The following is a 24,440-nucleotide window of genomic DNA, read 5'->3' as shown; positions in this document are numbered from 1 at the left end:
AGCAATTTGTATTCCAAATACACCGTGTTTTTTTTCCCCGTTAATTTCAAGTGTGCATTTCTGAGCTTATATTAAGTAACTTTCTCAAAGACACCGGTAGATATTCTAATTAACTCTATTTCGGAGATAATCAATAATTTATTTTTATCTTATTAGGCCCTTACGAGCGTATACACTTACTTTAGGGCCTGTTTGCATATTGATTAGTGTTTAGTACGAATGTATGCATTTGCTACTAAACGTAAGTATCTCGGACGATCGATGTTCGAAATGACATTGATATGTCACAGTTTTCAGTTGTTTGGTTAAATTAAATGTAATGCCCGTGTTACAACAACACTATATGCAACACTTAGTTACTTTATATTAATTTTTTTTTTTGCAATTTAACTATGCCACTTAGTTTCCTTAAACGTACATAGGTACCCATTTCCCGGAGTTAACGGAATTCAATAAAAACACGGTGTATAATTAACTCCTTAAATACAATATCGCTTATTACCACTTCCGATTTCCGATAGTTATCTTATCAATATTATGCAAGTTTTAATGCAGGGGTTTTAAGTTTTTTTTTAACTAAAATTAAAAAAAGTTAAATAACAAATTATAAAATAACTCTTGACCATGACGCACGCAACAACAACGTGGTATCCACTATTTCACTAGACATATATTTAGGCATATAGTAGTAATAGTATACGACTGAATATTTACATATTTGTAGGTTACGCGTTTCACAATGCGGCGTTTTGTAAGCAAATTATTATTTCCAATGGTTGAATGAAAATGAGTTTCTGATGTATTCGATGTTTTATTTTATAATTTCTAATGTCCGACCATGTGGCCGGCACAATTTGGATATATAAACTGGTTCACTGGTGGATAACTCTTCAATACAACGTTGGATTTAACACAATAGTCTTTTATTTTGACTTTTTTCACATTATAAGCACAATATTTAGTGCATTAAAACTTATGATTGTAGCGGCTTACGTTGCACCGTGGGCCAGAATTAAGCACAGATCTACAATGCACAAGATTTCCTGTCAAATATCATAAATGACCATATATCGGAATGATCTTTTACAATAATTTCTGAATCAAAACGTACAATATTAATATAAATTTAATGAGTCTCTTGAAAGAATTAGGACATTGAGCGCGCATTAAATCTATAGGCAGAGAATTCCATAGTCGGATAGCTTGAGACGTGAAAGAATTATTATAAAATTTAGAAGAGGATGATGGTACAGAAAGAAGCAAGTTCTGGGAGCACCTAACAGAACGGAGGTAACTGAAACGGTTCTTGAGATAGCGGGGAGTCGCGGGGTTAAAAAGAATGGAATACAGAAGGGACAAAACGTGAGAGTTACGACGTAAGCGAATAGGGAGCCACTTGAGCTGCGAACGGAAGTGAGAGACATGGTCATATTTGCGTAACCCAAATATAAACCGTATGCACACATTTTGGATACGCTCAAGCTTATTAAGTTGCTCCTCAGTGAGATCGAGATAAGCAACGTCAGCGTAATCCAGAATAGGGAGGAGAAGAGTTTGTGCGAGAGCAATTTTCGTAGGAATGGGAAGGAAGTTCCGTAATCTCCTGAGTGAGCTAACTGCCACGAACATCTTCCTGCTAACTTCGGCCACCTGAGGTCCCCACGATAAGGTACTGTCCATAATGATGCCAAGGTTGTTTACTTGCTGCGAGTAGGGAATCAAAACACCATTAAAGTAAATAGGTGAGAGGTTGTTAAAGTCGATTCTGGGAAGCAGTTTTGGGCTACCTATTATAATAGTCTGTGTCTTAGACGGATTAACTTTTAGGCCAAAACTGCGACTCCATTTCGAGATTTCCTCTAAGTCGCTATTCACCCTATTGATGATGGACACGAGATCGCCAGTGACGCCCTGCAAGTAAATCTGAAGATCATCGGCATAAAGGTGATAATGTGAAGTAAGGTTAGAAGTAATTGAATTTATAAATATGGAGAACAATAAAGGAGACAACACGCCGCCTTGCGGAACGCCAGCCAACGTGTTGCACCAAGAAGAAAGGGAATCATCCACCTTTATGCGCTGCCGACGACCAATCAAGTAGCTACGAAACCATTCGACTACCGCAGGAGATATATTCAGAGAGCGTAGTGTTCCAAGGAGAATATCAAAATCAACGGTATTAAACGCATTGCTAAAATCTAGCAGCGTTAATACCGTCAATTTTTGATCATTCATCCCCGCCCGGATGTCGTCAGTGATCTTCGCGAGTGCAGTAGCCGTACTATGCCCAGGACGGAAGCCAGACTGGAAGGGATTTAAAAGATTATTTGTGTTAAGGTACGATGTAAGCTGTTGGTGAACGAGACGCTCAAGAATTTTGGACAGGAAAGGGAGAATTGAGATGGGACGATAATCTGAAAATGAAGAAGGTTTAGACGTTTTAGGGATCGGAACGATACAGGCGTCCTTTCAAAGTGAAGGAAAGGAGCTGGTTGAAATTGAATTATTAAGAATGATGGAAATGACAGGGGTGAGTAGGTCAAGGAGAGGAAGGATCATTTTACGGCTAATACAATCGACCCCAACGGCATTAGACGCTATGGTCAGTACGCTCTTCTTAATATCAGTGTCGGTAAAAGGAACAAGACAAAAGGGAGACGAGTCAGGAGTTGGAAGAGAAGAGAGGTAGTCAAGAGTCTTAACTTTATCAGGGCCACTAAATTCAGCAGAAGTGGAAAAATGCTTGTTAAGCTGATCGAAGTTAATATCTTTAGGGCAGTTTTGTTGACACTTTCCAACTCCTAGTGACTTAAGAAATTTCCATACTTTCGCCGGGTCACCATTTTCAACAGACTGGTGAATATGGCGTCGCTGAGCATCCCGACAAATGGTGCTACAGCGGTTACGTAGGGCGTGGTAGCGAGCTTTGTTAGCATCAGACGTGTTCAACTTGTACCTAGATTTGGCAGAGTTCTTTTTCTCCAATAGCGCCTTGATTTCGTCAGTAAGCCAAGGAGCAGGAAGATGCTTCACCTTAATCGAGCGGACTGGGGCGTGCTCGTCATAGAGTTGGGTCAGTAAGGAATTAAAAACTGACACTTGATCGTCAACAGAGGCAGCTCTAGAGATAACACCCCAGTCAATAGCCGATGCGCTTTCACGAAGTTTAGCTACATCCATCTTACTAAAATTACGCTGAAGAAGTACTTTAGCTTTAGGCTTTGGAGGTCTTACTTTGTAAGAAAGAAAAAGAAGGTCATGATATGAGAAAGCATCAGCAGGATGCTGGCCATACTTGACAACATGAGAAAGCGAGGACGTGAGAGTAAGGTCAAGAAGGGACGGAGTACAATTTGGAAAGTGGTGCGTAGGGCCAGAAGGGAGGATATTCAATTTACAGGCATGCGCCAGGGATTTAAGAGACTGCGACCGATGGTCGTCTCTGCGGAGGCAGGTATTAAAATCCCCCATTATAATGTGGTGGTCATACGAAGGCATGAGATCTTCAATGAGTTTTTCAAGAGAAGCGAAATAATTGACAGTTAGTGACGGAGAATAGAAGACCCCAAGGAGAAGCTTCGTATGGGAGACAGAGATTTCGAGAAAAAGAAACTCAGCGGTGTCTGAGCAAGGAGAGTGTGCTGAGGTGCCTATAATGGAAAAGGGGATATGGGAACGTAGATAGATAGCAACTCCACCACCACCTCTGCCCAAGCGATCGTTACGTATTAGGTGGAATCCTGGTAAAGAAAAAGAAGTGGATGGCAAACAGGGTTTAAGCCAGGATTCTGAAACTAGGACCGCATGAACATTATTTAAATCAAACGTCGCACTCAAGTCACTGTAGTGCGCTGGAATGCTTTGAGCATTAATATGAACAATATTAAAAATTTTACTAACGTTACAGAATTCTGAGCTAAGTAAATCATGGAGTGACGGTGGCAAGCTCTTAAAACTGTCGTCAGTAACACTTTCACCTGAAGAGAATGACACAAAATTATCAAGATCAGAGGCACTGCTATGGCTGGACATAGATAAACAAAACAAAATATATATAATAAATATCGATAAATTAGACTTAATACAAATAAATATAAAAGTAAAGTTAATACACTAGGGCACTAACGCTACCTGCCAGCATACTAGAAGAAAATAAATTAAGTTACAATTATGAAGTGTGGAATTTCATCTCCACCTTCCGTAGTTAGCAGTTACAACGTTATCTCACATGACAGCGTATAAGATAATTACAGTACATAGGAAAAACAAAACGTATTGAAATGACAGATTATTGTTTTCAAAGCGGTGGCAACTATAATCCAACTTGAGTGGAACCAAGCTATGGTCCAGAAGTTCAGTATATAATTAAATACCATATCAATTTCGGCGGCTGATCGTCAAATTCCTAGGCATTTCGTGAAACGTGAAAATCTTTGTCTCCCCCCCTGAGGCTCTGCATGGTATTTGCAACGACAGTGTCATAATTAATGTAAAATTTGTATGATAATAAGTCGTTTATAATTTTTACGACCGGTCTAGCCTAGTGGGTAGTGGCTCTGCCTATGAAGCCGACGGTCCCGGTTGGAATCCTAGTAAGGGCATTTATTTATGTGATGAGCACAAATATTGGTTATGAGTCATGGGTGTTTTCTATGTATTTATCTATACACAGTGTTTTTATTGAATTCCGTTAACTTCGGGGTATCGGTAAGAACGTTAAGGGAAGGTAAATGGCATAGTTAATTTAAAAATAAAAACTTTTTTTTTTTAAATAAAGTAATTAAATGTTGCATATAGCGTTGTTGTAAGTGTTGTAACACGGACATTACTTTTAACTCAACCAAACAATTGAAAACTGTGTATCAATGTCATTTCGAACATCAATCGTCCAAGATAGTATTTACGTTTAGTAACAAATGTATTTTCTCATACTAAAAACTAATCAATATGTAAACAGGCCCTAAGGCAAGTGTACACGCTCGTAAGGGCCTTATAAGATAAAAATTAAATATTGATTATCTCCGAAATGGAGTTAATTAGAATACCGGTGTCTTTGAGAAAGTTACTTAATTTAAGCTCAGGGATGCACCCTTGAAATTAACGGAAATAAAAAAAAAACACGGTGTATACGTATGTATATCGTCGCCTAGTACCCATAGGACAAGCTTTGCTTTGGAACTAGGTCAATCTGTGTCAGATTGTTCCGTTCAAGGCTGTGAAAAGTTAGTTTAGACGGATTCAAGCGCTACAATTACACCTTGTCACACCAAAGTCTGTCGCGAGCTTAGACAGACTGTAGGAGAGTGTAAGAGTGTAGAGGGTCAACCGGTCGCCAAAGTTGAGCGCATGCACGGCGCTTGCGCAAAGCATTATTATTTTAACCCGGTTCACACGCCGCCTGATTATACAATTTGAATAACTAGAGTAAGTTAGAGCTCGATTTTTTGAGCTCATTAAATGTGTTTATTTTTTAAGATTTAAGTTCAATAATACGACCCGTCTGACCGACGACTTAATTTATTCCTTGTTTTACGTTAAAGTGATGACTTGTCTTGTTTTTACGCACAAAATAAAAAAAACGGGAGAACTTTGTTTTAATGCTTTATTTATTAATATTTGATACGGGGCAAGTGGCCAGTATTCCAGCAGCCCCTAACTTACTGGTAGATCAAGATGGCCTGGATTATCGACCTAATTCAAACCAACTAAGGCCCATATTAGCTCACCGTACGTTGTACAGTTAGGGTCACTTCCTCAGAGACGACGTGAGCAGGTTCAATGGAACAACGTGACGGGAATCCAGTCTTTTATTGATTTAGAGACAAATATGAACTGAGGTTATGATATGAATTTTAAAAAGATAACACGGGTGAACAGTACCCCTAGTGTAAATTTATTCGATAGCGAAACGTGACGTACGCGTTTGCGTTAAGTCTCATTTTGTATGGGATTTAGAAACAGCGCGCCAGGCGGGACGTTTTGGAAACTCGGAAAACACACGTTTCGCTATCGAATAAATTTACACTAGTGGCTCAGGTTGTGTCGAAATTTAAAAATCGGTTACGATTTTTAAATTTCGAAGCATGAGACTTTCATCAAATTTAAGCTGTCGAAAGTCATGATAAAATTAAAGCGACAGGACGCGGCTATCGTGGCCGCTGCTCATGCACAAACGTTTCAAACGCACCAAATTTTTTTTTGTGAAGCCAGTTTTTTTCTTTTGGTTCAAACTAAAACCTACATACACATACAATTACTAGTTTACACAGGTTAAGTACAACTAAGACAGGTTTTAATTAACAACTTCATTACGATTGATCAATTTTCGCTTACATTAACAATAAAGTATTTAAATATCGTTCAAGAAAATACGCAATTCCTACGTTCCATTACAATTCACTTTCACATGATCGCTTCTCTTTCACGATTCCATGAAATGTGAACCTTATTTTGTAGATCCTAAACCAGCTATTTCAATCGTGCGAATTGGCAAGATACGAGCTTGTAAAAGTGTTATAATCCATGCAATAATTCGTTAGTAAACGGGGTCAGTGGAGCGCCGAACAAAATGCCACTTGTATAAATACCGACTGAATTAGCATACGAGTCATAAAGTTAGTTTACAACAATATGCGGGCGCCACTGTGACCGACCAGCTTTACGATTTATTTATTTTTTTACTACTACATAAATTACGCACTGAATCGTGGAGCGAAACTTTTCCTTTCGGGCATTCTTGGTTCCGATCGGCTCAGCATTGCTCCGAGCAATTATTAGGGTTAGCACAACTTGACGTCCCTTTGCTTGTACGACCTTACCTAAATAAGATAATGCCGTGAATTTTGACAACCCTAAATAGCCGAAATACGGGAGCGAAGGAATTCGATTGTACGGGTTTTTTTTTATGGAGGATAGGCAGGCGTTTGACCACGATCACACCTGATGGTAAGTGATGCACGACATCTACGGTGGAGCACGCTTACCTATGAGATACCTATTTACTCTCTTATTTTTGGCGGCGTGTTCGTACGATTCTCAAGGGTGGAAACTTGGAAAGGTACTTATGAGGATTTAAAGTTTTCCAAAATTACTAGGTACTTAATAGTACATTTCAATGCAAATGTGGAAAATGTGTCATTATTTACGATGCCCACCATCCGTTTAAGCATCTTTAATCACTTACCATTACCACCCACCTTACCACGTACCAACAATGTCAGTCATCTATCGACTGACGGTGCATCCCACCTGTTGACAAAGCAAGGACAAGAGTTCGCCGGTTGGCCGTGACGATTTACTTCGGGTAAAGGTCGCAATGGGAAACAAATGGAAAGAAGCACATGAGACAAGAAGTTGTCTGGCGATAACGACGCGACAAAATTAAAGATGGCCACCGACTTTACCACAAACCACGAATGTCATTCATCTATCGACTGACGGTACATCCCGCCTGTCAACAAAGCATCAAGGACAAGAGTTCGCAGGTTGGCCGTGACGATTTACTACGGATAAAGGTCGCATGGGGTAATGAATGGAAAGAAGCAGCTTTAATAATGCGACGATAAGAAGTTGTAATAATGCGACGTGACAAAATTAAAGATGCATGTCAGTGTCAATTGTTTTATGAAGTCAGAGATGATTATCGAACAGCTGGCTTAGCACAGGAGCACCCGCCAGATAGACTACCCTTCTTTTTCTAACAGCATTAATTAGAGAGGAACGGGTCTATTTCAAGAGCGAGATACTGTCGCGGCGCCGCGCTTCTATGCTAAGCCCACAGTTTGATATTGTTGTTTGCATCTCATGGAATGTTGCATAAGCGTTAACTGCCTTGTAAGGTTTATGAGGGTTATTGTGTTGACCTAATGAAACAGGAATTGTAGATCTATCCATCTTTTTTTGTGCAGTCTCGGTAGGTAGGACATCATCGTCACATCACGGTTTTTTGAAGAAAAAAAAGCCAAAGTTCGTCTCCAACCTTTTCCATCTGGCTTATTTAATATCTACGTAAACTTGCAAACAGTTTGTAACATAAGTAATTAACTTGCAAACCTTCGCATACTTCCGTTTTACACCCACCTACTTATTAAGTTGTTTACAGTTAAACTAAACCGATATCTCATTTATATTCTACTCTTTTTGCAGATTGGCTAGTAATTAGTGAGCAGTAACAGCACATAACAGTGGCTGCGGTAATGCTGCGTAACTATTGTTAATCTTACCCAATCATCCTATAGACTAGCTAGGTTATTATAGTTATTAATGTTGCGTTGCAGTTTCCCTGTTGCTTCCTAAGTAGGTAGAATAAAATCCTTATTGCTGTTAGGCGTATGTATGTATGAAAAGATTTCATGTAACTTACTTATATTGCATACTCGTATCTACTGACTAAACTACTTAGTACGTATACTCCATTTTATTTACCATGTCGGGATTCCACTTGAGACGGTCATTAGGCGTAAATAATACAACAAAAGATACCCGGCGGCGTCGCGTCTTACATGTAACTGTCCAGCCTTGATCCTTTTGTGTTATTATTTCACCACGCGCTGTCTTTGAAGAGCAGAGCTCATCATCATCATCATCATCGTCTCCTAGCCGTTCTCGGCCACAGCAACTGCTTTCTACCGCTGAGAGTGTCGCTGGTGCGCTCTCAGGTGACTGACGTAGCCAATCTTAGCAGCGAATGTGCGGCCACACTCGCTGCAGGTCAGCACCCCTCCGACGTAATTATATGTTATGGCCATAGGTGGTCTGGCCTTTAGAGCTCATAAAGCAATTGTTAAACAATAGATCAACGTTATGGTTTTCTTTGTGCACTTTCAAGTTTTTTTATTATTATTTTATTATAACATTAAAATATAAAATATGTGTACCACAAAACAAAATATTCACCAAACTGCGAGACAGTTTGTTAGCGATGAGCTCGCTCGTTATACTTATAAAAAGGTACATAATTTTGCACTGTCCTACCGCTCCCGGCATGGCCAAGTGGAAGGAATCCCGCCATGGTAAATGAAATGGGGTATACCTAAAACTACCCAACTATAGTCCACAAGTTTAACACGTAATAATAAACTATACCAAATTACCAATCTACTACGAGTATAAGGTGTCATCTATGGTATCATCTGAGTTTTTTCTTCAATTTATGAAATTAATTTTCCTCAGAACCACGACATTCAAATAACATTTACACCTGAACGAGGATATTCGAATTAGTTTCGGACCATAGTTGGGTGCTTTTTGACTACCTATAATTGGGTGGTTTAATTTAACGGGATGTACTTTAAACTTTGACGTTGTTAAATATAAAAGGGAATAGGATAAATAGAGCGGTCGTATTCGTATGACTTCAAGACTAAAGACATTTGACAGTATAGACACCACATCGCCAGCACCACAATAGACACCAAGCTGAATTCAGACTAATAATAATTATATTATTAGTCTATGGCTATCAATGCCGAGATAGGCAACAGCTGCCCTGGCTAATATTATACATTATTTCTTTAAATTACTGACATATTAACTAGATATAAAGCCACATCTTCACTAAGTCAAATCAAGACAAGACAAGACAAGACAAAGCATTTATTGCAATCATATTAGGTAAGTACACAAAATTACATAATATGTACCCTGCAAGGGCGCAGCAGTCTTATAACTAAATAACAAACTAGTATAAAGATTTACAGACAATTATTTGAGATCACAGGCAGTACTTAAGAGCTAAGTTACCTACTCATAGCATAGGTATTAATTTAACGTTCCATTATCAAAAAACTCCTGCAGCGTATAGAAAGATTTGTCTTTTAGATGTGTGTTAAGTGCTTTATTGAATAATTTTGAATTTTCTATTCCTTTTATTGACTGCGGAAGTTTATTAAAGATTTTTATGCACATCATGGGTGGTCCGGAGTGAAATATTTTTAAGGTAGAAGTGGGCAAGGAAAGGAAGTCATTTTGGCGGAGATTTAATGGTTTTGCATGTCGGTCTTTTGCTTGTAGGAAGAAAGAGCTGTGTAATTTGACAAAAGTGCAAACTTCAAAAATATATAAGGAGGTAAGTGTTAATATTTTCAGGTTTATAAAAATCTCACATTATTAGGTATTTCCGTACTCACGAGTACCTACTCGTTCAACTAAAGAGAAGTGGTTAATGTTAAAATAGCTACAATTATGAAAGCGAAGAAACAGTGAATTGAGAGTAAACCCGCAAATCAGGCACGTACACCTACTTGACGCTTGTCAGATCGATCTGCGTCGCTTTCAGCAGGGACAGGGAAAGTCCTTATCTTGTTCATTCACCTCGCCATGCTTTGTTGCAGTACACGTATCATTGTTGATAGTGTTTTGTTTACTGTTAGGGTAGATTAGGGACCAATGTTTAAGTTTCTGGGCTAAATGATAGCATACTCTGGTAGCTGTTATCAAAAATAGACGAAAATTTGCGAGATGGGACACTTTCGCTTTTAATTTTAGGGAGGGTATCAAAGTGCTTAATCAACTCAAAACTTATTGATCATTACCTTCTGATAAAATTAGAGCAGATTAAATCCGAACAGATTTTTTTGAAATGCACATTGTATATCCGACCAAATGGTCTTATCAGACCAGTCGGCTTGATGATAATGTTTGATAGAATGAGAATGTCCAGTCCAGAGATAGAGTCAGACCAAGATAAGGTAGCGATTTTGACAGCCCATAATATGCAAGTGTTTGTGATTCAGTCATTTTCTATTCATCATAGAATTTGATGTAAACATAAATTATTTATATATAATCTAATTTAATTCATAAAACAATCAACTTTACAATAAGTATGTATAACTGTAACGATGTAACCCCATAAAACACGCGCCCGCAAAAGTCAGTTTATCTAATTCTGAATACCACTTCCACCTAATAAAGTACGTATCTATCTTAAAGCAGTGTAATTTCCAAACACCTCAATACCGATTTACTCCATAACCAACAGCCATCGAGATGGTAATCGGGCCGCTACGGTAGGAATAGGCGAGAAACTACCGTTGTTGTGCTGGTAATGGAGAGTACCGCGTGGAGTGGTCAGTTATCTTGGCAACCAATGACGAGTTAGCGGTTATGGGCTTTATATTTTGGTGGTTATTTGGTATTACAATATAGTACCTTGTGAGTAACTTTCCTACCTGATGTGAACTGACGATATCATCAATTAGTCCACCCTGTATTTTAAGACACGTTTTGTAGAAATTTTTAATGCTTTCATATGACACATCATTTGTCCAAATTGGTTAAGTACTTTTTGTGGTAGGCAATAAAATTTAATATCTTGATTTTCGTGTCATCATAGCTCCACACTTCATTTTGTATTCGGGAAACGTCGTTACGAAATGACGATACATCGTTAATATTATCTATACTCTTCAATAAGTTTTTAGCAAAAATTTAATTTTTGGTACAAGCTTTTATGGCTGACGTACTTTTCTTTCCACTGGCAACTAATACTCATCGAGACAATTCTAAAAACCCCAAACACTATAGGTTGCATTGTTTTATCACATAATTCCTACGGCCATCTCCGGTCTCCATCAGCAGATCAGCTCGATGCCGATGGTACCATAATATTGCATTGTCACTCAACTTACATATGTATGCAAATTTTCAGCTTCATCGGAAACCGGGAAGTGGGTTAAATTTGGCTTGCAAGATTTGACCCGTACAAACATACATAGTTATGTACATTGCAAGTTAAATAAAAGCTTGTAAAAATAGAACACTCTATCTAGCGGCTCGGTCTTTCTTTTAAAATGGATACTTAGCTTTTTTCTATTTCAGTGATATGATGATGAAAAAGTACTACCAATAAGGAGGTAATTTAAATGCAAGACAAGTCATTGTAGGTACACTATAAGTCCGCGTGGGAACATTTTAACATTGAGATGTATACTTTTTGGCCCACAATAAGGTCAGTGAGGTAAGACTTCAAAGTAGTTCATAATAGATAAAGAAAAAAAATCTTACCGGTAACCGTTAATAATATTACTTCACAAAAACGCATTTTAAGGGGTTTTTATTCCATAAACAAGCAAATTGACTAATTTAAAAAATATGTAAAATTACAACTCGAATATAGAATCACGATTTACTCGTTTTTTAGGAACGAGTTTATCTTGTAAGTAGATGAAAAGATGAAGTTCTCACCTGTACGGGGCAGTGTTATCACAATTCGCAGTGTCTTTTATTATTTCTTTCTACTTATTACAACATTTAAATGGGTGGATCAACATTTTTTAGGCGACATTAGTAGCATAGTTTGTCAGAAGAAATGTTAAATATAAGGTAAGATGGGGTAAGACTATCACCGGGGCAAGACAAGCACTTGTACGGAATCCTCATACTGTTTGTCTTGCCCCGAGCAAAATAAACTATGTTCGTCTTAACCCCCGTTAATAGCTTACCACATTTTACTAATATGCCAAGTAGATGACCCATTTTGGAAATGGCTTATAACTGCCATAAAATGTATATTAGGATATTTTAAATATCATAAAACGTAAGTTTTAAAAGTGACCCAGGCGACCGTAACTATCAACGAGTGACAAGAAGAAGTCGATTCACCTGCTACATCTAATTGTATAAACGTTAACAGTGCAGTAAATTTTTATCAGCTCGTAAAAACTGTTGCGTACACACGGAAGGATGTTCACGTTAATAATGCAGCATTGTTATTAGTTTCTTGCGGTTATGCGAACTGATTGCACTTTGCAGTGCAACGCTTCGCTTCTTACATTTATGTTTGAGATCTTTGACAGATTACTGCGCTTTCGGAGAACCGTAAAACCACCCAACTATAGTCCCAAACTACAACTGGGTCATTCTCCAGATTTGTGCCTGCGTCTAAACTCAGTCAAACCATACTAAATGTATCAGACGTTTGACGGTGTTGAGTCTGACCGCAGTCATTTAATTTGAGAGTGACTCAGTTATGATCGACAAGTTCAAGGCGTAATCACTTTTACTATTCAAAATATTTTGACACAATATTTCGATCGAATTATTAATTATTATAAGAGATAGGAGCATTTAAAATTGAGATATTTAGCGGTGTGACAAATGGACGGACGGACGGACTGATTCGCACCATAAGGGTTCCTTTTGTACGTTTTTGGTACGGAACCATAAAAACGTATCATAATAGGCATTAAATTTAATCTCATCGTGACTTAGAAAAGACTTCATTCATTCCGGATGAGTCACCAATTACGTGTCTTCAATCTTCAATATGCTAATTACCTACATACATTATCAACACGGTTATGATGGTCTCTATGTTATCTACGTGACAACTTATATAATATTCATCTCTTTTAATTACGCGGTGTTAAAAAGTGACGCTTGCTCTGCCGCCTGGGTAACATCGTCCACCATACGGCCGCTAGAGCTAGAGATACCTACATGTTATAGGATTGGTATGGTTTAACGTGGATTTATAAAAAAACATCTTAGTATGTTTATTTTTAGCATTAGCACGACTAATGAGTTCATAGATCTATCTATCTATTAAGCCCTTTTATTCTGAGTTAGAGTATGTCTCTTATATAACTCAGTGTGCCGCTTGGCAAAGGCCCCTCCTCCAGCTCTTTCCATTGGGGTCTGTCGTGGGCCACTCTTCTCCAGTTCGGGCCCGCTGTGAGTTTTAGTTCATCCTCCCATCTTGTTCGAGGTCTCCTCTGGCTCCGTGTGCAACCTCTTGGATACCAATTCGTTACTATTTTGCTCCATTTTTCCTGCCTGTCTCTTAACATGTGGCCAGTCCATCTCCACTTCTGTGTTCATAGATAATGTTATTTAAAAGAAGAACATTCGAATGGTTTTGTAAACGAGCGAATGGAAACGAAATTCGAATGTCGATCGATACTTGAATGTCGATATTTAATTTAATGTTACCCACAAGCTGCTAAGAAGAATACTAAATATGGTGATTCCCGTTCTCTCTCTTATAATAGGTACCTGAAATATTTTTCTGTTCTCCATGCCGAAAGCGGCAAATTTCTGCGCGCTGCGGTAAACGAAGTTGCCGCTTTTCGGCTCCCTCGAACAGAAAAATAGTATTCAAACCTCGGGCAGTAAATAAGAAAGCCTCAGATCACACGTAATTGTGTAGGCCGAGGTGAATTTCTGGTCGTGTCTTTTTCTTAAATCCATCTTTTTCAGTACCTAGTTCAGTTTCAGTAGATCAGTCGTTCCTGTAAATGTGCTCTAAGCCCTGGACGATTATAGAACCCGAGTAGAATTAATTCATATACTGACTTTATTTCTAATAACATTGTAGGTTTATTTTATTGTAAGAATTACTAAATTTATTGGGAAACAATAAAACAAAACAATAAGGTAAAAACTAATCTAAATTAAATATAATATTAATATAATTATTCATATACTTCATTTTACATTACTTTAATATCATACTTTGCCTTATGCCGATAGATTTCACAATAGTCTGTATTAATTAATAAGGGTCTCAAGGATTACCTTCATTCATACTACAAAAGTAATAGGTAGCTTTGCATCTATAATAAAGAATTAGCATGACGAAGCACTCAAAGTAAACATGCAGATACTTGATTGCCACCAACTTATCTGCATTCAACCATTAGGTACTTTGAATCTAGGGTTGTCATACGTCGGGATTTCCCCTGACATGTCAGGATGTTTCGTCCTTTGTCAGGGTTGCACGGGGACATCGCGCGTGTCAGGATTTTTATTAATAGCATTATCATATCTCAACTAACCAGTAGAAGCTACCTAAAAGTTTGAACTTGTAGCTAGAGCTTGGCTTGGCTTGTAGCTAAAGAAGATTTGAAAAAACTTCAAGATACCAAAGCCTAATTAAAGAGACGTTTGGAGAAATGAGCCTCCTGCAAATGTCAGGATAGTTAGGGTTAGTGGCGATGTTCCATTTTTGCATATGGTAACCCTATGTATGGTAAAATACTTCCATATAAATTATCATACTGTCTTTGTCCTGTCCAGACAACAGTGACAGCACCATACTTATCGCGATTGCAAACAACTATAACCTGTCGGTCGAGTTCACTTTACGTCTTCAATAACAAAAGGTGTGAAGTATGCAACACTATGAACATTTGTTAGGACTTTTTAGCACGCTGGCATTGACCTAGTAACGTGGTGATTAAAACAAAATCGCTGGGCAATTAACAATCACACCAAACATTCATACATTTTCTAATTTAAGCGTATATGTATATATGCAATAGGTAGCTTACGAAGGTCAATTGTTTGTTACGTATGTTCAAAGTCGATGGCAAATTAGGAGGGTCTACGGTTGCTTAGTTACTTAATCAAAAATAATACACCTGTGATGCCTTAAGTAAAAAGTTTGCAGTGCCACCTATTGGACCGGACTGAAAATTAACCCATCAGCCATCAGTCCTTGGATCGAATATAGGTAATAGACAAATAAAAAATGTCTGTGAAATTAGATGTAGGTGGGTGCGTATACGTGGATGAGTATCAAAGCAATAGGTATTTAATGGTGCCAATACTCATTTTCAAGCCGTTAAATGCATGTTCGGGTATTTTTATGCACCTATAATGCATTATTGCACTCCTTCGTTTCATTCCATTTTTTAGGGCTCTGCACCAAAAAAGTGAAAAGAGACCCTTGCTGTGTAATTCTGTCCTTCTGTCTGTCACAACGCTTATATTATTATTATTGTTGCCTGTCAATTGTATGTACATTATAATGTAATTAGGTACGTACCTTGGTTTGCATTTGGGGATCTGAGATTTTGTTGGACCAGATGACCAGACGTCTGTTCACTTTCACCCTATCGTGATATCCAGGGATCGGAAACCGGTATTTTTTGTATGGGAACGAAAACGGTATTTTTTCGTTCTTTGTTAATGACTTCATTTCTAATTAGGCAATCTAATAATACGAAGTCGTTATCTGAAAACACGACTGAGTCTTACATTTAGAGTATAAAATAAACCGAAATATATGGTTATTTCGATGTTTTTGCAAAAAACCGGTTCCGATCCCTGGTGATATCAAGTATGTTCATTGGTTGTTCATTACTTCAAGTCAGTCAGTTCAAATACCCCATTAATTTATTGCATAAGGACGGAAGTACAAAGAACCTCTTCAAATGACGGCCTTCTTAATTAGTTGCGATTCTCAGCATTGTCAGCGGTTCCCATAGGGCAGTCAACTATTGACGCCGCCTAAGTATGCTAATGATAGTGTGTTCATGTTACATAGAAGTTTATCATAATGGATATTCGCAGGAGAACTAAGGGAACCAACTATATAGGCTATACATATCGGTATCCCGAAATACCGGAATATCGGACCGATATTTATATATGATAGGTTAAGTAAAAGTAAGTTTGAGTACTTACTCGTGTATTATTTAATGTTTATTGTGTGTTTTTATGATTCACGCTTGACGCAGTGCATTACGAACTACGCAACAAAGGAAATTGAAATATCTCTCTGATGAACGATTATATTTGCATATGATTTATGGAGTTAGGAAGTTTTGTGGCAACGGATAGCCAGCTATTAACGGACCCGCACCGGGCCGGTAACGGCAATGGTTTGGGTAGTTTTATTGTAGCTAGAAATATTCGCAACGGTAGAGGCATAAATATGAATGAGTGAGTGAGTGAGTATGAGATGTTATCATGTAATCAGATACATATATCAGAGTGGCCAAGTTGTTCGAACAATATCTAAAAGAACAATAATCTATTGTCCGTTAAAGTCCGTTGTAGGTTAAAGTTCATGGCGACAAGGAAAGGGTTGATAGGAAGACTACACACGCTGTAATTAGTATGCAAATAGATGTTTGTCCATTGTGTCATGGCGTATTATAGGAAATTATTGGCCAGGAATGTTCCCATAGGAATTTCAATAAGCCTGGCAAAGGTTAGGAGTTAGGGCAGTGCGGTGCCGCCTTTCGGGTTGGGTAGTCTTTCGTTCGAATACGAGATTTTACCTATTGGATGTGCGGTTAAATTTACATAGTTTCGTTACATGTGTATGAAAAACTTATAAAAAATACACGTCTACATTGCTCTACTTTTAATTATGATGTTTTTCAAGACTATAATGTTTTATACACGTTTAGGGTGTTTTTGTTCGATTCAGAGTCATATGTACTTAGGTACTTATTTTTTATTAGTATAAAGTACTTGCCGAGGCGTGTATTTGGGTCAAAATTCTTTTCGTTGTCTTGTTTCTGACCATCTTCTATTAAATAAATAAAAAAGTTGAGTGATATTGCATATCCTTGATATCCTTCTATTAGCTGTAGATCAGTGGTGGGCAAACTTTTTTCATGGGGGGCCAGAGATTTTAAGAAATTTTAGACGAGGGCCAGAATTGCAGCAAAACTGTGTTTTGATTTGCGATTATCGTGGGCCAATGCCATATACTAATTATTTCATAGCACCGTCGGCGGGCCGGATAAAAACATTAAAAACCTTTCGCGGGCCGGAGCTGCCCCGCGGGCCGTACTTTGCCCACCACTGCTTTAGATTATACCTAATTTACATGAGAATAATTAAAATATAAATTTCATCCCATACAAAAAGCTACACTTCGTCACATTCTTTGGGGACAAAAACAAGACTACGAAAATAATTTTGACCCACTTGACTAAAACAAAATAAATAGCTAGTTTTATGGTTTTACGGAAATGATCTAAGAAAATTCACTTCCCTTAATTTTCTTTACAGGTCTAGTTGAAGAGCAACCAAGGAAGCCGTTTTCTCAGAAACATTGAGAAGATGTAGCATTTCCAAAGAAGGAGGCCAGACTTCACCAACTAAACTGAAAGAATATGAGATCTAATTCACGAAAACTATTCTTAGAGGGAAGACTTACTGGTAGATCACCTTATATTCTGATAAAGTATGAAAAAAATCACACATCGATATCAATACTAAGATCTTCGGCGGATGCATAAATTTCCACACCACACCCCACGCTTTTTAACACCTGTAGGGGTCAAACAATGTTTGCACATTAAATACGACTGCAAGCCGATTATGCAAATCAAAATTGAAGTTAAACAAATAAAATTACACCGATAAATAACTTGTTTTGCTTCTACCTCTTTAACTAGTGCTTGGTTCAACTCCAAGGCGTGTTTTTTGAATCTATGAGGCTGTGAAGGAAAGGCCTATGAATGTCTGAAAGGTACGGGAAAGAGACCGAGATGTCGACGAGCAACGAGCTGAGCGAGATGGAGAAGCCGCGGATGAGGCCGGCGGTGAGGAAGATATTCTGCTGCAGTGTGACGGCTGCGTCGGGTTTCATCGCTGCATACGCGCTGGTAACTATTTTATTTATTTACTTAGTTTGGTAAACTTACTTCGATGATGTTTAATAAACATGCAGGCCGCCGACAGTAAGCAGATATTATTGTTTTAGGGGTGCCATCATTTTCCGGGGATATAAATGTGTAGGTACTTACTTAGTAGTAGATACGCGAGAATTTGCTGTCGCTGGGGGCGTAGCTAAAATGACAATCGTTTGCAGAAAACGAAACGAAACGCTACTGTCTTTCTATCACTCTTCCATATCCGTGCAACAGAGACTTAGAGTTTCGTTTCGTTTCTCTGCGAACGATTGTAATCTTGGCGGGGCCAGTTTATGAGACAAAATTTAAACTTCTAATCTTCTACAGTGCTCTACATAACTATATAATGTAATAAACGCTATTAATAAATATATCCGGGACAGAAAAAATGAAAACATTGATTGCAAAATAACATAACAAAGTAACACGAACTGCTTAGGTATGTGTCACAGAAATTAACATAAAAGGCTCACGTAACTCAACTGTATAATGTGTTATGAAACTTATGAGTACATGTTAATGAAGTCTATCTACTGATCTGACATTTTTAACGCCATTCATCTATGGCAGTTGTTTAAACATTGCTATGGGAGGACCATCTAAAGTTGGTCTCTCTTGGGCCATATAAATTCACACTATACTATTCCTACACGTATTTAGCAGTAGTGCTGAGTTTCGTGATTACTTCCTGGTTTTTCCAAGATGTATGTTAGCAATTTTTTTTCTGTATTTCTCTACAGTAGCAGTATAGCAGTGCCTACCTAACCTATATTTCTAATTTCTTGTTATTACAGTTCGCTAAACCCTAACTATAATCTAAACAACTAAGCTGACTATAACTATCCTAACTAATCAAATTATTAACAGTTTTGAATGATTCACGGTTAGTTTCACTAGACTTAAACCGTGATTACCTTTAGGGCAATAAAGGTTAATTTTCTTACTTAACCCTTATCCACATGAAAGGGTACTTTCTACATGCTAAATCATTATCTACATGCTCACAAGCTGTTAACTATTGTCCTCAGGAAAGAAAACTGTACAGTTTTGAAAAACACACAAGTTTTGTCTGATTTTATCATACTTATCCAAAAACAGGAGAACCTTTTCATGTGGATAAGGGTTTTATAAGAAAATTAACCATTATAGTCCTAAACTTTTGAGTATGTCTACAAGGAAGACGTGAACACGTTTTGTGTTTGACCCAGAAACAGCTTGCAGCATTTGGTCTTGAATCTCTTCAGATTTTTACTTTAATTATCTTTTGTCATATTTTAGTAGTACACAATAGCTTCAGCATATAAAGTAAATGTTATGACCCAGATCGTATTTGTAATAATATTGTAATTTATGGCAAAATCACGCGTTTCTTACACCTCTTAATTTTAACGAAAAGCTGTTACTCAGCATTCTGTTGGTATTAACAATTGTAGGTATGTTAAAATGATGCCGCCTCTAAGAGCTACATAGCCGCGATTCTCATTGGCCCTCGGGCCATAGATCCCAACTGGCTGGTGACCATATCGCACGTTATCTAACCGTGACGAAACTGACGCGTGCGCAGCGCAGTGAGAGTGAACTTTGGCAACCGGTCCATTGCTCGGAAGCTGAACGTAACGTAAGGGTAAACGACTTATTTACGGTTTCTTAATTGCAAAGTACCATAAAGTACTAAGTTAGTTAATCTGCTAATTTAACAAGTAGGTTAGGTAGAAGGCAGTAAAGTTTCTGAAAGTTTTTACACAGTGCTGTCATATTCTCTATAACTACACTATTAAACGACATATGCATTTTTGTATATGTATTTGTAAACCAATTCCTCGAAAAGGCTCGAACCTTGGATTATATTAGAGGTAGAGGCTTACAAATAACAAATATATAATTACTCCGTATGGTCAATTAATCTAAGCTGACTGTAATATAGTATGACAGATATTGTCCACAGTTAAACGACAATGCAATCACAAAAAGATTAATAATTTAACTTAGTAGGTATCTAGAACAGTGAAGGTTTAACCAAAGGGAAAGAGCACTTCCAAATTCGTGCACAGCAAATCTGAATTAACAGGTAAATGAGGTTAACTTCCGTAACTTAATTAAAATTAGATTGAAACAAATTAGATTTACCTACTAAGGTACGTTGGGATAAGTGCGGACTATTTTTCGACAACTTGGTAAGATTTCACGGTTTATTTTTTATAAAGTACCGTAAAATGTTACTCTTTTGCCCCAAAATTTGATAGAAACATATTATGTTGCGGTAGGTGACGATTTAAAGTAGACCATCACTACTATTAACTTGTAACATTTGAGTTTGTGCTATATTTTTCATTTATGGGAGCAAAGTAGGTAGGCACACTTTACGATACCGGGAAGACGTGTTTAAAAGAAATCGAGAGGACCTTTGCCCACCGCGACACACAAAGTATTGATATCGGCGGTGCATGAAATCGGCAAGTATTGAGCAACATGCACTTTTACTAGTCAAGGGTATCCAGTACTTATACTTACTATACTTGTAGGGTAATGGTAGAGATCCGGTGATATAAACGATAATCTACCGGAAATTGCTAAAATTGCGGAAATCAATATTTGGTGGAAAATATCCCTTGAGACATGAAAATGTATACTTTTGCGCCTTACTGTACTTCTATGTAATAATTAATACAGTAAAAAATGTAAACATATCTTTGACGGCAACTGTACGTACTGTTTTTTGTTTTGGTGAATTCCCTATAAGAATAGAATAGATTTTTTTTTATTCGTAAACACATGAATAGTCAATAGACATACATAATGGAGAACATAGTGATAATAAATCAGATTTTAATAGTCAAGTGAGCAAAGAAAATACATTGGGCTTAATTTAGGTATACAGGGTGTAATCGTCAAGTGTTTACATGTGAGTAGTCCGTAAATATATCAAATATAAAAAAAATACTGACATCGAAAGTACGTTACCCAGTGAGCAAAATTAGATCAATTACTTTTTTTATAAACTTAGAAAATATCTAAAACATTAAGTTTAAACGCCCCCATACATTAAGTACGATGTTCGCTGAGTAGTTTAATTTGTCTACAGTATGATGTAGACAAATTAAACTACCTAATAAAACTATTTTCTGAAATTGCATTTAACAGTAAAACAATTTCTAAATCTTCATTCATTGATAACGGCTAAATTACTGGGCCTTATAACTAAAGTTTCACGTCACCTCAGCGCACGTCGTACTAAATATATGGGACCGTTTAAACGTAATATTTTGGAAAAACGTACTTTCGGTATAAATTATACGTTTTTTGATATATTTTATATTTACAGAATAATCCCCTGTAAATACTGAACGATTACACTCTGTATATGACTTTAATTCTACGGAATCGATACGTTTTGTCAAATATGAGCTTTATTTCCTTAAAACCTCAATTGTATGGAACAAATCAACTTAAATAAAGCGCCTCAACAACTCAAACTTTGATTGCTTACAGCATTTTGTTGCGCACGTCAAATTGTAACATTTGATCTAATTTCACTATACCCATGTTTGAACAGCGATTAAGAAATGTTTTTACCATAAACAGTTGACTGCGCAACGAATGTCCGAGCGTGCTGACTGCACATGCATTTCAACGATATTATTCGGCTGATAAGAGTATAGCTTGAATGGTACTTCCTCATGAATCCTTATTTACCTATGATGACCGGACCGGTCCCGATGGTCCCGGGTTCGAATCCCGGTAAGGGCATTTATTAGTGTGATGAACGCAGATATTTGTTCCTGAGTTATGGATGCTATGTATATAAGTATGTATTTATCTATACGTATGTATATCGTTGCCTAGTACCAATAGTACAAGCTTTGCTAGTTTGGGACTAGGTCGATCTGTGTAAAATTGTCCTCAAATATTTATATATTTACTTAGACTCCGACCACGTTGACTTTGCACAAACTTGGCTGTATGAATGCATACATAAGCTGCATATTTGACATAGCATTATTAGGTATGAAAACTTAGCGGGGCTGACCCTAATATGCTAAATGCAAAAATGAGTCTGCTACCTACTCACACTTAAACCCCTGAACCGATTCAGAATAAATTGGACACGGGTACGTCCTTAAACTACGTCCAAAAGAGAGGTATGGGCATTGTGTACGTCATCTCGCGTGTGGTAGGGCACAGCGCAGCGGATGTCATTCGAGATCTAGAGCAGAGCCCAACTGGGGAAGTACCTCCACCTTACAGAAAACAGCAGCCAAATAACACTAGACCCTACTCATAGTGTTGTGTTCCTGCCGGTGAGTAAGGTTGCCAGAGCTCAACGAGGGGGGGCGGGTTTAGGGTCGGCAACGCGCATGGAACTCCTCTGGAGGAGGATAGGCTACGAAGACTGCTTACCATCAGGCGGACCGTATGCTTGTTTGCCAGTATAAAAAAATATTTTCGTATAATAGTAGTTCGACGTAGTATAAAAAAATGCTATGGGTGGATACAGAATCATAGGATAGTTTTTATCACAGAAATCACCTTTCTACGGAGACAAAGTCGCGGGCACAAAGCTAGTACTTATGTACTACCCAGAAGAACCCAGAGTACTTAGAACCCAGAGTTTTATAGTCGTAGTATACGAAAATTTTGTTGTATGTGGAAAATTGTGGGATGCAAAAATTTGCCATACCACAATAGATAGAATAATTCATCAATGGCCCCAGCATCCTTGTCGGATGGCTGTTGCAACGTCCTTATCTTCGGTCGTGCCGGTTAATGCAGCTCGCTTATGGATTAGTAACCCAATGGCAGCGCGACATTTTCACCTTATATTATCACTTATAATTTATGAAATGGACACTAGAAGCAAGTTTTTATTGAAATTATTTTTAATTATTTTATCGTCACAAAACTGATAGTCGTTAACTTTTCTTAACAACCTACGCTAATTGGGTACTTACACTATCAACTTTACACGAAGAGACACTTAAAGGAAGTTTTCAGAAAATAGTACAAGAAAACAGTGACAATGACATTAGTAATATATTCTTGTATTATAGTAAAATCATCGACTTTTCCAGATCGAAATTAAGCATTAAAATATTACTTGCCATATTTTCTGAGTCAAGTTGAAATTATAATCAATCATGTTTCTATTTAACTAATACATTATTTTGTTTTTTTCCAGGTAGCGTACGCGATAGCACTCATCTACGAGATAGTATGGGTGGTGGAGTCCCAAAGCGGGCTCCCTGTGGCCTCCGCGCTACTCATGGCGTGCTACTGTATTGTTATAGCGGCTACCGTCACTCTGGTCCACGGCCTTATTTCTGTGAGTACTCTACAGTTACTAAGTTAGTGGAATCTAGCGGCCTCCCTGTGGCCTCCTAGATACAGCGGCCACCGTCACTCTGGTCCACGAATTCTTTGTAAATACTCTACAGATAGTGCCTATGGGTGACGGAGTCCTAGAGCGCATTCACTGCATGATTCGTGAGTAACTTGTCCTCATCTCAGTAACTAGGATTAGGATAGCTTCTAACTTGGCGGTTAATATCACACTGGATGCGATTGTCACGCCGCTTCGATGTGCGAGCGGGATGTCGCTATAATAAGCGCATAGCGTTGTTTCGCTCAAACATCAGAGCGACGTACGAGTCGCTTCCAGTGTTAGCCTTATGGTGTAACTGATTTAGTTTTTATTAATAAAAGTACAGTAAGACACCTTGCATTGCAAGCATTGCGTACCATCGAACCATAACTGCTTGATCGGTTTCTTGATTCGTTTATTTTTATTTAAATTATTATTTGGCAATCAATACAATTATGGAATACACAACATAGGCATTGTAATTTTGTAGTTACCACATTATTTGCATAGTTGTTGGTTAAATTTCTATCCAACTGTAGTGATATTATCAATATTTTCTATATCGGCTAAATCAATCTTTCCACACTTAGAACCATCATTTGCTTTATAGTAGGAAATGTATCCCGAGTGTGTCATAATTAGATTATTATTTCTATCCAACAAAAATGAGTCTAACGAAGTCATTGAATAATGATTCATGTAGT

At 37.7% G+C, this 24,440-nt stretch overlaps 1 protein-coding gene across 2 annotated transcripts in view; it reads left to right on the top strand.

Moving 5' to 3' along the window:
* The window catches only part of LOC133516486 (uncharacterized), a 35,448-nt gene that overhangs the window by 2,023 nt on the left and 8,985 nt on the right, over positions 1–24,440 (top strand). For both annotated transcript variants that reach the window (XM_061849462.1, XM_061849463.1), the window contains exons 2-3: positions 17,752–18,350; positions 23,554–23,697. In XM_061849462.1, the coding sequence (XP_061705446.1) occupies positions 18,204–18,350; positions 23,554–23,697 (291 nt within the window). In that variant the 5' untranslated portion in view covers positions 17,752–18,203. The remainder of the gene's footprint in view (positions 1–17,751; positions 18,351–23,553; positions 23,698–24,440) is intronic.

Source organism: Cydia pomonella, chromosome 3 (genome assembly GCF_033807575.1).
Source record: "Cydia pomonella isolate Wapato2018A chromosome 3, ilCydPomo1, whole genome shotgun sequence".
Taxonomy (NCBI): domain Eukaryota; kingdom Metazoa; phylum Arthropoda; class Insecta; order Lepidoptera; family Tortricidae; genus Cydia; species Cydia pomonella.
Note: the sequence above shows the minus strand (reverse complement) of the source record. Positions and strands in the feature narration are given on the sequence as shown.